Source organism: Diabrotica virgifera, chromosome 9, assembly GCF_917563875.1.
Source record: "Diabrotica virgifera virgifera chromosome 9, PGI_DIABVI_V3a".
Classification (NCBI taxonomy): Eukaryota; Metazoa; Arthropoda; class Insecta; order Coleoptera; family Chrysomelidae; genus Diabrotica; species Diabrotica virgifera.
In genome coordinates this window covers 217,211,803-217,228,659 of record NC_065451.1, presented here as the reverse complement: position 1 = coordinate 217,228,659, position 16,857 = coordinate 217,211,803, and the positions used below count along the sequence as shown (strand labels likewise).

At 31.2% G+C, this 16,857-nt stretch overlaps 1 protein-coding gene across 18 annotated transcripts in view; it reads left to right on the top strand.

The window, feature by feature from the left end:
* LOC126891618 (multidrug resistance-associated protein 1) overlaps positions 1-16,857 on the top strand; it is a 225,239-nt gene that overhangs the window by 47,009 nt on the left and 161,373 nt on the right. For all 18 annotated transcript variants that reach the window (XM_050660827.1, XM_050660828.1, XM_050660822.1 and 15 more), the window contains exon 3: positions 15,542-15,847. In XM_050660827.1, the coding sequence (XP_050516784.1) occupies positions 15,542-15,847 (306 nt within the window). The remainder of the gene's footprint in view (positions 1-15,541; positions 15,848-16,857) is intronic.

Here is a 16,857-nt window from a genome sequence, read left to right as displayed (position 1 = left end):
TAGTGGATGTGTGAATTGTCCGTAAGGGGATTTTTCCGCATTCTCTATTTCATTTGTTTATATATATATATATATATATATATATATATATATATATATGTGAAAAGAGAAAATAATTATTCTCTTGGTAGCCCGGCGAATAGCAAAATCAAGCTTTATAACAATAAAGCTATGAAAGGCGATGTAACGGAACCCTTTTTCCGACAATACATCATGCAAACACCGTTTGGGCTAACCAATTCGTCTCTTACTGGAGAATACAGTAAAATGATAAATAGATAATTGCATTTCAGTTAGATTCGAACCCCACCGGTGCCCCGACTAGTTTCGACTCATGTCAAGTCGTCATCAGGAGACACTAGGTAGGTGTTCGAAGATAACTGATTTGCCGCTATTCCTTGGTGAATTTATAAACTAAACCCACCAGAGTATACTTAGTATGACCTCTATATGTGAAAAGAGAAAATAATTATTCTCTTGGTAGCCCGGCGAATAGCAAAATCAAGCTTTATAACAATAAAGCTATGAAAGGCGATGTAACGGAACCCTTTTTCCGACAATACATCATGCAAACACCGTTTGGGCTAACCAATTCGTCTCTTACTGGAGAATACAGTAAAATGAAAAATAGATAATTGCATTTCAGTTAGATTCGAACCCCACCGGTGCCCCGACTAGTTTCGACTCATGTCAAGTCGTCATCAGGAGACACTAGGTAGGTGTTCGAAGATAACTGATTTGCCGCTATTCCTTGGTGAATTTATAAACTAAACCCACCAGAGTATACTTAGTATGACCTCTATATGTGAAAAGAGAAAATAATTATTCTCTTGGTAGCCCGGCGAATAGCAAAATCAAGCTTTATAACAATAAAGCTATGAAAGGCGATGTAACGGAACCCTTTTTCCGACAATACATCATGCAAACACCGTTTGGGCTAACCAATTCGTCTCTTACTAGAGAATACAGTAAAATGAAAAATAGATAATTGCATTTCAGTTAGATTCGAACCCCACCGGTGCCCCGACTAGTTTCGACTCATGTCAAGTCGTCATCAGGAGACACTAGGTAGGTGTTCGAAGATAACTGATTTGCCGCTATTCCTTGGTGAATTTATAAACTAAACCCACCAGAGTATACTTAGTATGACCTCTATATGTGAAAAGAGAAAATAATTATTCTCTTGGTAGCCCGGCGAATAGCAAAATCAAGCTTTATAACAATAAAGCTATGAAAGGCGATGTAACGGAACCCTTTTTCCGACAATACATCATGCAAACACCGTTTGGGCTAACCAATTCGTCTCTTACTGGAGAATACAGTAAAATGAAAAATAGATAATTGCATTTCAGTTAGATTCGAACCCCACCGGTGCCCCGACTAGTTTCGACTCATGTCAAGTCGTCATCAGGAGACACTAGGTAGGTGTTCGAAGATAACTGATTTGCCGCTATTCCTTGGTGAATTTATAAACTAAACCCACCAGAGTATACTTAGTATGACCTCTATATGTGAAAAGAGAAAATAATTATTCTCTTGGTAGCCCGGCGAATAGCAAAATCAAGCTTTATAACAATAAAGCTATGAAAAGCTATGAAAGGCGATGTAACGGAACCCTTTTTCCGACAATACATCATGCAAACACCGTTTGGGCTAACCAATTCGTCTCTTACTGGAGAATACAGTAAAATGAAAAATAGATAATTGCATTTCAGTTAGATTCGAACCCCACCGGTGCCCCGACTAGTTTCGACTTTATCGAAAGCTTTATTGTTATAAAGCTTGATTTTGCTATTCGCCGGGCTACCAAGAGAATAATTATTTTCTCTTTTCACATATAGAGGTCATACTAAGTATACTCTGGTGGGTTTAGTTTATAAATTCACCAAGGAATAGCGGCAAATCAGTTAGCTTCGAACACCTACCTAGTGTCTCGTGATGACGACTTGACATGAGTCGAAACTAGTCGGGGCACCGGTGGGGTTCGAATCTAACTGAAATGCAATTATCTATTTTTCATTTTACTGTATTCTCCAGTAAGAGACGAATTGGTTAGCCCAAACGGTGTTTGCATGATGTATTGTCGGAAAAAGGGTTCCGTTACATCGCCTTTCATAGCTTTATTGTTATAAAGCTTGATTTTGCTATTCGCCGGGCTACCAAGAGAATAATTATTTTCTCTTTTCACATATAGAGGTCATACTAAGTATACTCTGGTGGGTTTAGTTTATAAATTCACCAAGGAATAGCGGCAAATCAGTTATCTTCGAACACCTACCTAGTGTCTCCTGATGACGACTTGACATGAGTCGAAACTAGTCGGGGCACCGGTGGGGTTCGAATCTAACTGAAATGCAATTATCTATTTTTCACATATATATATATATATATATATTGTAGTTTCTACGTCAAAAGACGGTATAAATAATATATATATATATATATATATATATTTGAAAAACAAAAAAACAAAAGATGTAAATCTTTGAAACACACTCAGTGATCAAAAGATCTAAGTTATTGGTTTACCGACCAAACGTAACTAAATCAAACAATTGAAATAGAGAATGTGGAAAAATCCCCTTACGAACAATTCACACATCCACCATTTCAGGTTGGGAAAAATTTCTTGAATAGAATCAAAGATCCAAACACCTGTTCTTAGAAATATTTTTTGATGGAATGTGTCTAAAGATATTCAACCTCTCATCTTTATTGATAAGCCCAGAGAGGTTGAAGAGGGCGAAACACATTTCTAAGAACAGGTGTTTGGATCTTTGATTCTATTCAAGAAATTTTTCCCAACCTGAAATGGTGGATGTGTGAATTGTTCGTAAGGGGATTTTTCCACATTCTCTATTTCAATTGTTTGATATATATATATATATATATATATATATATATATATATATATATATATATATATATATATATATATATATATATATATATATATATATATATATATATATATATATATATATATATATTATTTATACCGTCTTTTGACGTAGAAACTACAATATATAGCATTTGACGAAGAAGAGCTAACATATTACTATTACTATTGGTTTTAGAAAATAAAAAAACGGTTTTGTTTATTTTTTCAAAAGGTACATTTTTGTTAAGTGAAGTTGTTTTGATAAAACGAAAACTTTTGGAGTTATTAGCAGAAAACTTATTAAAAACTTTTTTTTTTCGATATAAAACTAACACTTTCGATAGCGAATAAATCGAAAACTATTAATTTTATCAAAAAAATGTATAGAACGTTTTTTGCTTAGAATGAATGTTTTTGCCAACTTTTGCGATCAAAATATAATAAAAAAGTTCCACCCCCGAGATGGGGTGGCAACCACCCCCATGGTAAAAGCACCTTTCGGCATCATATAGATTTTGATCCTTGGACTATCCACTACTTATTCTCAAATGTTCAAGCAAATCGATCCATTCTGTAAAAATTGCGAGGTTTTGTCCTATTTTAAGCTTCATTACTTGGACTATATATGTATTATATCGCAGAAGGGTTGTTATACCTCGTTTCTTAATTTTTGTCAGCATGATTAGATTTATCTAACGAGAACATTTTCTCTTATTTGTCCAGTCGTCAGGACGAAAATGCCTCTGATGCTATAAAAATCATACAAACAAGCTGACTTTTGCTGAAAATGTCAATTTTGTAATCCCAAAAAAGATGCAAAAAGTTTGATTTTTATGTAGAATGAACCCTTCTCTCAGAAACAACTCTTAAAGCGACCGACGATTTTGAGTGTGTGATATGCGCACAAAATCAATATTTTAAATAAAATTTGCATCAATTCTAGGGTAAAAACTCGATATCATTTGATCAGAATGTCTTATCGACAAAAAACAAAATCTGTTTTAAAGATGAAGAGTGTTGCATTTTTTGCGTTTTGCCGAAAATGAAATCAGTTTCTATAAAGCTGTTAAATAAATAAACGTTGCACGATTTTTGTCATTTTTTACCATCTTCATGAGATCAATAAATTGATCCCTTCCATTGTCAAGTCGCTATAGAATTTTGATTTTTAGAGCCTAATCTTCAAAATATATAACGCGAAATTTTGATTTTGAGTTTTGGTAACAAATATGGGGCATTTGAATTATGTCTGAAAAACGCTGAATTTAAACTTTCACATTACAAACCTTAATATGAAGATATTAAGAGCACAATATAAGAGATGCAGTTCTACAAGTCATCACTAACCTCCATTAGAGACGGCGCCTAAAGAAGTGTGTCTTCAAATTATCATTCTTGCAATCTATTATTCATATTTAAAGTAAAGAGAAAATGCAAAAAATGTCTATTACCTTTATAAAACTGCTGCTATAAATATTTTTCACTGACACAAACTGCTCGTACTCCCCTAATGCCGATTGAACTACACATATTATATTGATGTATACACAATTAATGAACTAATATTGATCACACAACATTTTACAACTCTTTACTTTAATTATTGACTTCGTTATCAGTCGCAAATGGTTTATCACTTCTATATCCACTTGTCAGGATATTTGTTAGGGATAAAACACACCATCTTCCCTATTTTCGTCATTTTAGCAGCACATATCCTACCTAGAGTCCTGTATGGTGATTAGTCTGTTGGTGTAATCTGTATTTGTTGTGCAATGTCGTATTTTTTAGCCTTTTCTTTCCTAATGGGAATCGTAAGTATTGCAATGATCTTCTAATAAGGTAATAAAACAATTTAAATTTTGCGCCAGGAAGATAGGCAATAAGAGTCGTGCTAATGATTCTCGAGAAATATTGTTATATGTCTATATTAACATTATGTATAGGGGTCATTCCATTTCAAATCACTCAATTTTGGAGCAAAAAAAATTTTGGACCTCCGATTTGTCTGAAAATTGGTATATAGCTTCTGCGGGACGTAAAAATAAGAAATTTAAGGTCAAAAAATCTTCTTTTTTTTTCTCAAAATGTTATTTTATGCGATTTTACAGTGATTTGGTGTTTATTTATACAAATTTGCATTTTCTATCGTAAAGTATCAATGGAAAACATAATATTTTAATAGAAGGGACTCAAAAATGTCATTATATGGCATTATAACAAGTTACTTTGATTCAAAACAAGCTTTTGATCAAATTTAATAGTGTAGAAAACGTTAAAATACCGTTTTTTACATTTTTCTCCATTCCCAAAATACATCATAATCGATTTGGCTGAAAATTTTCCCACAGATAGACAAAACATAGGACTTTAAGTGGTGAGAAGGATTTGAATTATATTACAATACCAAAAAAGTTACATGCAATATTATAGTCAAAAATATAGGCGTCTACTGTAAGTACAATTAACTCGATTATTTCATTCATAGGAGATTCTGACCAATAGAAAGCTACAGACATGCAAATTAAGGTGATAATTTTTGATAATCTCCCGTCGTTAAGCATATTACGTCAGATGCCCTTCGTTGCTACGAAAAAATACATTCAGTGACATTAATGACAAATGTTTTAAAAATTATAAAAGTGATTACTTTCAACCGTCAAATACATATTTATAACAACTGTGTGTTTAATTTCATTAATTGGTACTTACATATATAAATTACAATAAAATTTTTGTTTTGAACAGTTTTATTCATGAAATAATCGCAACAAATTGCACTCGAACTCTAAAATTAATATAGAATTTTTGCCCTCGTGACACTTTGACATAATTTCACTCGCCTTCGGTTCGTGAAATTAAAACTGCCAAAGTGACACTCGGGAAAAATTCAATAATTTTAGAGCTCTTGTGCAATTACTACTGAAAATATCGACCTTACGACAAAAATTGTTAAAAAGAAATTGTAATAATTTTAAATACGATTTATTTGGAACAATTTCAGTTCCTACCATTTTTGTCGAAAAGTTAAAAATGGCGGAGATATTGAGCAAAACAGGTTCTCCTTTAAAATAAAGATGGCGGCTAACGTAACGGAGGAATTAATTCGTGATTTTAAATTTAGGCTACTATTGACTCCTCTAAAGATCAGAAAAATAAAATTTTGGGCAGCTCGGCATTTAATTTCAAATGCTATCCCGACTGGACTAATATATACTTTGGAGTCTGATATTACTGCATGTAACTTTTTTGGTATTGTAATATAATTTAAATCCTTCTAACCACTTAAAGTCCTATCTTTTGGCTATCTGTGGGCAAATTTTCAGCCAAATCGATGATGATGTATTTTGGGAATGGAGGAAAATGTAAAAAACGGTATTTTAACGTTTTTTACACTATAAAATTTGATAAAAAACTTGTTTTGATTCAAAATAACTTATTATAATGCCATATAATGACATTTTTGAGTCCTTTCTATTAAAATGTTATGTTTTTCATTGATACTTTACGACAGAAAATGCAAATTTGTTTAAATAAACACCAAATCACTGTAAAATCGCATAAAATAATATTTTGAGAAAAAAAGAAGAAGATTTTTTGACCTTAAATATCTTATTTTTACGTCCCGCAGAAGCTATATACCAATTTTCAGACAAATCGGAGATCCAAAATTTTTTGCCTGAGTGATTTGACATGGAATGTACCATAGTATTTTTAGTATTAAGGGCGTAGGCGCAAAATTTCACGCCAATGTGTTTTAAATGCATTCATTTTTTTCCAATCCTGAGAAAACTGATAAATATTTTTGAAAAATTTAAACGCAGAATAAGAAATTACATTATTACCGAGGGCCGAAAGTCCCTGAAAACTTCTATAATGTTTATTTTAATAAGAGTCAGGCGTGAAAAACTAAGAGAAAATAATGTAGTGTGATTTTTAATTTCCAATATCTCATTTAAAAGAAACTTTTTGTTAATTCTAAGGGACTTTCGGCTCTACGTAATGATGTAATCTTTCATTCTGCGTTTAAGTTTTTCAAAAATATTTATTAGTTTTTTCAGAATTCGAAAAAAATAAATGCATTGGTCCGAGGTTTTGCGCCTACGCTCATAAACCAGATTATTAAATTTGATGCAAATTACAATACCATCATCAAGGCTTTTCACTCCAGATGGAATGTTGCCGCTCTTACTTAGAGCTCTCTGATTCGCTTATTGCTGTGAATCACTCCTCATTCTTCTCGTGTATTATCAAAATTTGTTTAAAATTTCCCTTCGCTAATTTCATATGTGTATAGTTCTCTCCAGTTTTTCACTTTCAGGGTTTTCATGTCTGTCATTACCCTATCCTTCCATCTCTCTCTGGATCTTCCTCTTCGTCTTTCAGTTTCTGGTTTACAGCTGGTATCACAGTCATTTCAGTCTCTACGCTTTAATAAATCTAACTATATCTTCTCTCTTCATTATGTCTCTTAGTTCACGGTTTATTCCTCTCATTTTTCCGTTTTGCATTCTTATGAAGATGTACACAATACAAACATTGCAACAAAAAAAATGTAAAAAATACTCGGTGAAGAAATTGATTTTATAAAAAGTAAGATTTTGTTACTCATCAACACACTGAATACCAAGTCCATTGAAATAGTGAGTAAATTTAAATATCTGGGAACGAACGTGGCTTTTTGAAGAATGGACATCGGGCAGGGAAGTAAAATGTCGCATTGTACTCCAGGGTAATAAGCTAGAAATAGACCATGTTCGGGACACTCAAAGATCCAGGTAGCTGACTACTTTTTTAGTTATTGTAGACCTATAGGATGAAAAACTACCTGTTTCCTGCCTAGAGTTCGCGTCCGTTTTTTAATTATTAACAATTTAGTGCAAAAATCGCGTTTTTTTTTTCGATTTTTTCGATTCAAAAGCTAAATAGTTGATATAAAATTACAAAATTTAATTTTTTAGAACATTAAAAAACCTTCAAAATGCCGATTTTTGAAAGTTAAAAAGTTAATTTTTTGCTACGCAAACTGCAAAATAAGTGAAGATTGTTATTTATTAATAACTTTTACTAAAACTGCCTTAGAACTTTAGTGTTTCACCCAAAAGTTGGATATTGGGGTACTTAACAAACCCTCAAAATTTGAGACCGATCCATTAATTAGTTTAAGAGTTATTCTAATTGTTTATCCCAGAGACCTTTATTTTTCAATAACATAAGACAGAAAATAATGAAGATAGGGCAATTCTGCATATGCCAAATGAAAGTAGAAAACTGATACTATCAAAATGTACTAAAAAACGATAAAAAAAATTATCTAATATAGTCAAAAATCCTAATGCCAAATTTGTGAAATTTTGTAGTTTAAAAACATTTAGAATAACTTTAAAAATATTGTCCGTATAAAAAGTCATTTTACATATTAGAAAAACTGGTATTTTACACTAATTTTTAAAAATGTAGTTTAATTGGTGACTAGTCGTGGTAAGTGAAGGGGGAGCTGGGAGCCGACAAATGCACGAGTTCAAAAACTATAAAAAGCAACTTAAAACTACTATCATTTTCTATATCTCGGGATCTACTGAATATATTTTGATCGATCTTTTTTTAATTTCTATGTAATTTTTCTTTACATTACAAATATGCAATTTGTCTAGACATTTATTAATTAATAAACAGTCTAATTTGTTTAAACAATTTTTGAAAAAATAATTTTATCCCAAAAATCCATGATTTTAATCATACTTAATCATAATTAATCATATTTTAATCATAATTAATCATAGAAAAAGTTAAGGTATACTGTAATAAATAAATTATCTTCAATAAATAATTATCTGATAAAAATCATTTATTTATTAAAGTGTACTTTAACTTATTCTGTGATCATTAATGATACTATGATTAAAAAAATAGATTTTTGTAAAAAAAAAAATTTTCAAGAATTGTTTAAACAAATTAGACTGTTTATTAATTAATAAATTTATAAACAAATTGGATATTTGTAATGAACGTAAAAATTACATACCAATTAAAAAAAGAAAGATCAAAATCCATTAAGTTGATCCGGAGATACAGCAAATTATATTCGTTTGAAATTGCTTTTTCGGTATTTTAACTCACTGGATTTGTAGATTCCCCCTAGTAATCGTTTGCACTACATTTTTGAAAAATTGTAGAGGGTGCTGTGAAGGTATAATATTTGTGCAAATTTTTTAAGAAAAAATACAAATCCCATTCTTTAAAATGGCATTAATGAGATTCCTTAATTATTATAAACAAATTAGCTGTGAATTAAAAAAAAAACATATGGCTAACTTTGTCCCAACTGAGCCCAGGATAAATTTTTTATTTGAAAACACTATCTTTTCGAATATATAAAAATATGGTTTCTACGGACAACATTTTTAAAGTTATTCTAAATGTTTATAAACTACAGAATTTTATAAATTTGGCATTAGGATTTTTGACTACGTTAATTATTTTTTTTATCTGTTTTTAATACATTTTGATACTATCACTCTTCTACTTTCACTTGGCATACTCAGAATTACACTATCTTGATTATTTTCTGTCTTATCTTATTGCAAAATAAAGGTCTCTGGGATAAACAAATAGAATAACTCTTAAACTAATTAATGGATCGGTCGCAAATTTTGAGGGTTTGTTAAGTACCCCAATGTCCAACTTTGGGTGAAACACTAAAGTTCTAAGGTAGTTTTAGTTAAAGTTATTAACAAATAACGATTTTTACTTATTTTGCAGTTTGCGTAGCAACAAATTAACTTTTTAACTTTAAAAAATCGGCATTTTGTTGAAGGTTTTTCAATGTTCTAAAAAACTGAATTTTGTAATTTTATGTCAACTATTTAGTTTTTGAATGGAGTGCAAAAAATCGAAAAAATCGCGATTTTTGCACTAAATTGTTAATAATTAAAAAACGGACGCGAACTCTAAGCAGGAAACAGGTAGGTTTTCTTCCTATAGGTCTACAATAACTAAAAAAGTAATCAGCTACCTGGATCTTTGAATGTCCCGAGAAAATCCTTATTACCGTGGACTATACCTTGGTCGTTGTTTTCTGTTACTCAGTCACATTATGCGAAACGAAAAATACCAGTTCCTTCAACTTATCGAGGTTAAAATTGAAGGCGAAAGAGGAATAGGACGCAAGAAAAGGTCCTGTCTCCGAAACATAAGGCAATGGACAGGGATTAACGACATACAATATTTAATATTTGATACACATTGCAAGAAAAAGAGCGTTAATGGAAAATGTGATCGCTAACATCCATTAGTTGATTTGCATCAGAAGAATAAGAACAACACAGATAAAAATTTAAAAATGTCCAATGTTTCTCCCGTCACAGAAAAAATATCATTACAGGGAGTGAGTTGCCATACTCAACACCCATAACAATTTTGAAAAATTGCAACACCGCACCGGTTGCAATATCTTAAATGCATGCACCAGCATTCTCAAATTTATGCACCAACATCCGTACATACTAAATCGATAAAGAATGTGTTGTTTGTGCAATCAATTTTCCGGAATTCGGACAAACAACGTCAAAACCTTGGAAGCTAAAATTCCGTTAAGATAAAAATAAGGCTAAAATAAGACAGTATTGATCAAAGTATTTTTAAGCTAAAAACAGCAGGATACTGGAATGTTACTGCCGTAAAAACACCCAAAGTTTATTAATTCTGCGATGAAAAATACACGATGTAATTATAGTATTCAATTCATTGAAATACTTTTATTTAAGTATAAATAGATAGCAATAATACACTGAAAACTGTTGTTTTCAAAACTGTTACAAAATTTATTATAAATTAATGTCACTGCAGCTGTTTCGACAGAGTGCCTACTACATACAATCAACTATTTTAAATGGGAAATAAGCCACAATTTTACTAAAAAATGATTTTATTAACGTTTCGACGTCCAAATCGGATGCCGTTGTCAAAATACAAAATTAAACAAAAATGTTGTTGCTTAGTAAAAAATTCTTTTAATAATTTATTTAATCTGACTCATTTATATCGGAATTGCCGAGTAATTGTTTATCAATAATTAAATATATAATATTATTATATTATAATATAAATTAAATATAATAGATTATAATTCCAGAAGCCGATGGAAATTAAATAAAGAGTTTAGCAACAAGTTAATTGTTAATTAAAATTTTACGGTCGCTATAATAACCACAATAATTATAATATATAAGAATAGCTATGATTTTTGTATAAAAAGACACTGTACCAAGGGCACCCATATAAAAATTTTTAGGGGGGGCAAACGTGAAGATGTTGCACATTACATTTTGTATATTTCGGATGACAATATATACAGTAGACTCTCTCTATAACGAACACGGATATAACGAGGTTTCGCTTATAACGAGGTACATTAGGTGTCCCATGAAATCCCTATTGAACTATAACGCTCTATAACGAGGCATATTTGGTTATAACGAGGAAAATTTAAATCGAAGAATACTTGTCTTTACCTGTTTTTAGCGTTGTAATGGTCATAAATAAATAAATGCCCCAACTACCTGTACATAGAAATGCCCAACGTCTGTCTTATTATCGAGGCCAGTGCTATAATAAACTCGGCCACCTGTAATAAACATCTGCCTGTTTATCGACCGATATTGAATACTATAGGAAATTTACAATCTATGGCGGCGAAGTCTCAAGGCCGCGTCTCACCATCAAATAATTTGATCAAACAGTTTGAGCAAACTTGACGTACTTGAGGAAGTACGTCAAAGTGACGTCACAATTGCAGTTTTTTTGAAATTCTAAAAATCCATTCTAAAAATTATTATCCACAATGAACACTCAGGATGTGACGTCACTAACTGTCACTTTCAGTTTGCTCAAACCAGTTTGATCAAATTATTTGATCGTGGGACGCGGCCTTCATTGTTCACTGTTCAGGTTGACCATCGACACATAATAAACTACGTAAGAGGCATCAAAAAATTTCATTATTATTATTGTTTGATATAACGAGATCCGCTTATAACGAGATAATTAATTCACCATTTCAGTTCTCGTTATAGAGGGAGTCTACTGTAGTTTAAACCACCTAAAAAACCTAGTTTGAACCCTGTTGTGAGGAATTATTCATACATTTAAACACTAGACCAAGTTTTTAAATGGAAATGTCATGGGTAGGTACCACAAAAGTTGGGCCTCTCTTTAAAACCCGTTTGAAAAGAATACAATGCTTGCAAAGCCTTCCCTTCAACTTTGGCGAGCAGACTAACCATGAGTATGTGTCGAACCAAGTTTTTACTTTAAAATCTTAAAAAGGAGCCCCCTTTATTTTTGCAGATATAGAATCCTTATGAAAAATAAGGCACACATATTCCAAACATTTTTAGAATTGTTGATAGATGGCGCAAATAAATCGCATTTTTCGAATATAGCGCCATCCGTCAAGTCAACAATTCTAAAAAAGTTCGAATAAATGTTACTTATTTTTTGAGGAGGAAACTCAATCTGAAAGAAAAAACGGGGGTTCCTATTTAAGATTTTAAAGTTAACTTTCACCCCACCTCCGGAGTGTGGAATGAAAAATCCTGTTTGGTGTCATTCTATAGACTTTTGAAAAATATTAAACACGTGTTTTAGTTTTTATTTGGAAGTATATTTCTCGAGATATTAGACCGTTTCTATAATTTTGCTGTGGTATCACGATATACCGTTTTTTCCGATTATAGCGCTATCTATCCACAATTCGCAAAATGGCTCGAATAAAATTTGCTTAATTTTACAAGGAAAATCCAAATCTGCAACAAAAATTAGGGGTTCCATTTAAGATTTTAAAGTTACCCCCCGCTCCACACCCAGGGGTTGAAGTGGTGGACTAGTTTAGTGTCATCGCATAGATTTTTGAAAATTATTGAACATGTATTTTTCAGTTTTTCGATCCGATGTTCATTTCTCGAATTATTCGGCCTTTCCGCTACTTTTGGGACACCCTGTATATAACACTCATTCATCATGAAAGATCGCCTGTTTTTCATTTAAATAAAATTGTTCTGTTCATCATAATGAACACTTTAAAAATAATCTACTTACTAAAAAAATACTTTTGCAAACTAAAATTTGACTACGCTCAATAAATTTTAAAAATTATTTTTCAGTATGAATTTTTTCAAAATATAAAATATAATTACTATTTTATACCAGTTGTTAAAGACAAATGGCTCATTAGTGATTATCGATCAGAGATCGGATTTCTTGCTGATATGGTTTTTTTTGCAGTATTATAAATGATTCATTTAATTTGTAATTTTGGGTGTCAATTACAGTGTATATGTTTCCCACGCCTCTAATCTCTTTCAATGTTTTCGTTAGTAGCATACCGTGATTGTGGGAAATGTGTATTATGCACATTCCATACAGACCACTGTCGCAGACACAAAGATTTTCTGTTAAACTATTAATAACTACCCAATATGTGAATTTTTTTTATTAATAAATATGTTGTTTCCAATTTATCTCTTAAAATTATCCAATATTGTTTTGACAAAAATACGTTTATGTAATATAAATTTAATTTTTTTCTTTCCCGAAAAGCTAGGGGGGGGGCCACGGCCCCGTGCGTATGGGCGCCTATGCTGACTGTACCGATCTAATGTACTTTACAGAATTGAAATTGGACTATTTAAGCGGCCTCAGCAATATTTTAAAATTATAAACAATTTTTTGGCTTATAAACAAATAGAATATCTCGGAAAATATTATATTAAATTAAATTAAATCATGAAAACGGTATTGGAAAAAAAGCGGCAGGACGCTTCTTTTAAAAGAAAAAACATTTAATTGTGATGAGTGGTTCCTGGGATACAACCGGTCAAAGTTCACCGGCATTTACGGCAAAGATATAAACAATAGGATCATAATTTACGAACCATCACGTTTTTATTTTTGTCCTCTTTCTCCACATCAATTTTCATATCTTTAAAATACTCATAACATATATTATTATAATAAAAACTATCGATATTACGAGTGAAAATTGCCAAAAATAGCAAAATTCCAATCAAGAATTAGGTTGGAGAAAATATAATCTCAAAGTTCAAAATCGGTATACGTTAAAAAAAATGCATATTCTCGGCTTCTAATGGAGCCATTTTCTTCATTCTTTTTTTGTTCCCAAGTAACTCGAGTAGAGCCATCTAGGTAACGCATTATTAAATGTCAAACTTGCTTTTGTTTTGTTATAGTAGATTAATTTATTTATAAGAAAAGAAAACTACATATTTTTCCAGTTGTAGACTTTTTTTAGATAAACTTACTACATGTGTACCTTTTAACGTTAAAAACACAAATATTCTCATTTGAAAGCTGTATAATTATTTAAACAATCTTTATTTAAAAAAATTAAAAATTTTTGTTATAATAAATAAATTAATTTATTATAACAGAACAAAAGCAATTTTGACATTTAATAATGCGTTAGTTAGATGGCTCTACTCGAGTTACTTGGGAGCAAAAAAAGAATGAAGAAAATTGCTCCATGGGAAGCCGAGAAAATGCATTTTTTTAACGTATACCGATTTTGAACTTTGAGATTACATTTTCTCCAACCTAATAATTTTTGGCAATTTTCACTCGTACTATCGATAGTTTTTATTAGAATAATATATGTTATGAGTATTTTAAAGAGATCAAAATTAGTGTGAAGAAAGAGGACAACAATAAAAAGGTGATGTTTCGAAAATTATGATCCTATTGTTTATATCTTTGCCGTAAATGCCGGTCAACTTTGATCGGTTGTGTCTCAGGAACCACTCATCACAATTAAACGTTATTTCTCCAATACCGTTTTCATGATTTGATTTAATTTAATTTAATATTTCTCGAGATATTTTATTTGTGTATAAGTCAAAAATTGTTTATAATTTTAAAATATTCCTGAGGCCGCTTAAATGGTCTAATTTCAATTCCTTAAAGTGCATTAGACAGGTACAGTGTCTTTTTATACAAAAATCATAGTTATTCTTATGTATCATAATTATTGTGGTTATTATAACGACCGTAAAATTTTAATTAACAATTCAATTGTTGCTAAACTGTTTATTCAATTTCCATCGGCTTCTGGAATTATAATCTATACGAAAAGAGATTTTATGTTACAAAGTTATTTAATTATTGATAAAAAATTACTTATCTAAAATTTTAGTTGAAAATTAAAGATTTTGTTGGAAAAACCCGCATTTTCCGGGGAAAATTTTCGTCGAAGTAAATCGGAAAAACACGTCTCTATGCAGAATTTAATTACGGTGAATTTTTAGTTGGGTGTTTTTGGTGTAAAGTTAAAATCTTTGGAATTATAGAGAAAAAATTGAAAATAACACGATTTTCGGGCGCCATTTTGTTTATAAGAAAAAGTAGCACACTATCTGAGGTCTTTGCATACCTACATGATTAATATATACAATCATAAGATTCGATTCCAGCAATAAAATTGCTGGTAAATAACTTTTCCCAAAAATGGCCTATTCTGCTATAATCTGCCCAGACTAGTGTATTTTATAAGTTTTGTAAATATCCTAATGAAATATGTAATAAATTAATATGTATTTTTATAATTTATTTGTATATTCCTTAACATTTCTGTTTTTTTCTTTCCAGGACACAAACCTAACATGGAACACAAACGACCCAGAGTTCACACCGTGTTTCGAGAAAACTGTACTAGTATGGATACCGTGTATTTTTCTATGGGTCTTCGCCGGCCTAGAAGTATTTTACATATTCAACAGCAAACGACGCAATATACCATGGAACTGGTTAAATTTATCAAAATTAGCAATAACAGCCACTCTAATAGTTTTAACAATTAGTGATATAGTAAACTCATTCAAAACGGCAGGTAACAGAGGCAGCGAAGTGAATGATGTGGATATTTACTCGCCGTTGATCAAAATACTAACATTTGTAAGTATTTACATATACATTGTGTTTGTCTCTTTGATTTTTTTATCATATTTCATTATAACAACAAAATCTCGTTATTTATTAGTAATGTTGTAATGTTAAATTGAGCCTGAATTGGAAGAATGTATTTTGTGGGGGCGTCTGTCTTCGTTTCCACTGGAGCACTGGGTAATTAAAATCCGGCTCGAAGGACCAGATGTTTTTAGGGCGTAGTAATGAAGTCTGATATAATCACTACACACTTGTACAACGACTTCGCTGTTAGCTTCCTACCAGTCATTGACCTATCTTTTTCACCTCAAGCTCTTCACATTGACCTCAAGCTCTTCCAGTACTCTACTCTTAAACACTCTTGCCATATCCTTATCCTTTAACTTTCATCACATTTTTATTTTTTTATTTATTTTTCACGTTTTTCACCTATTTTTGTATTTTTATCTATTTCATCTGTATTTAATCAGTAATGTATTCACATCTTATCTTTTTATACATCATACTTCGCGACATGACCATAAATGTTTCATTAATTTATTTTAAAATCGAAATTCAGACGAGAATTTTTGCTACAATCATTGTATCTTACTTTCTAGACATCCCCCGTAAGTATTTGAGTTCGTCAAAGTGTGCCTATTATTGTTGGCCCAGATTTTAGTTACAAAAAATTATTCGTAACTATAGTTTCTTAGTGATTGACTAATACACATTAAAAAATATTTTACATCATATCATTTAATGATCTATAATTAAGGACAACAAAGTTATCACTCAATGAGTATTGGAAACCATAAAAAGTGCTTGTTCATTTAGGTTAATAAATAACATGATTATAAACTTAATTTATCGATCATATTACATACTATTAATTTGTAGTTACTTTAAGGCCAGTTTTCCTGCTACGTTTTATTGTACGTTTTGTGGGACAGGACAAATCATATCCAAGAAATCGTGGCGTGTAAGCATAGGGGAGTGCAATTAGAACGAAAACATGCATTGTTTCGGAAAAATTCAAA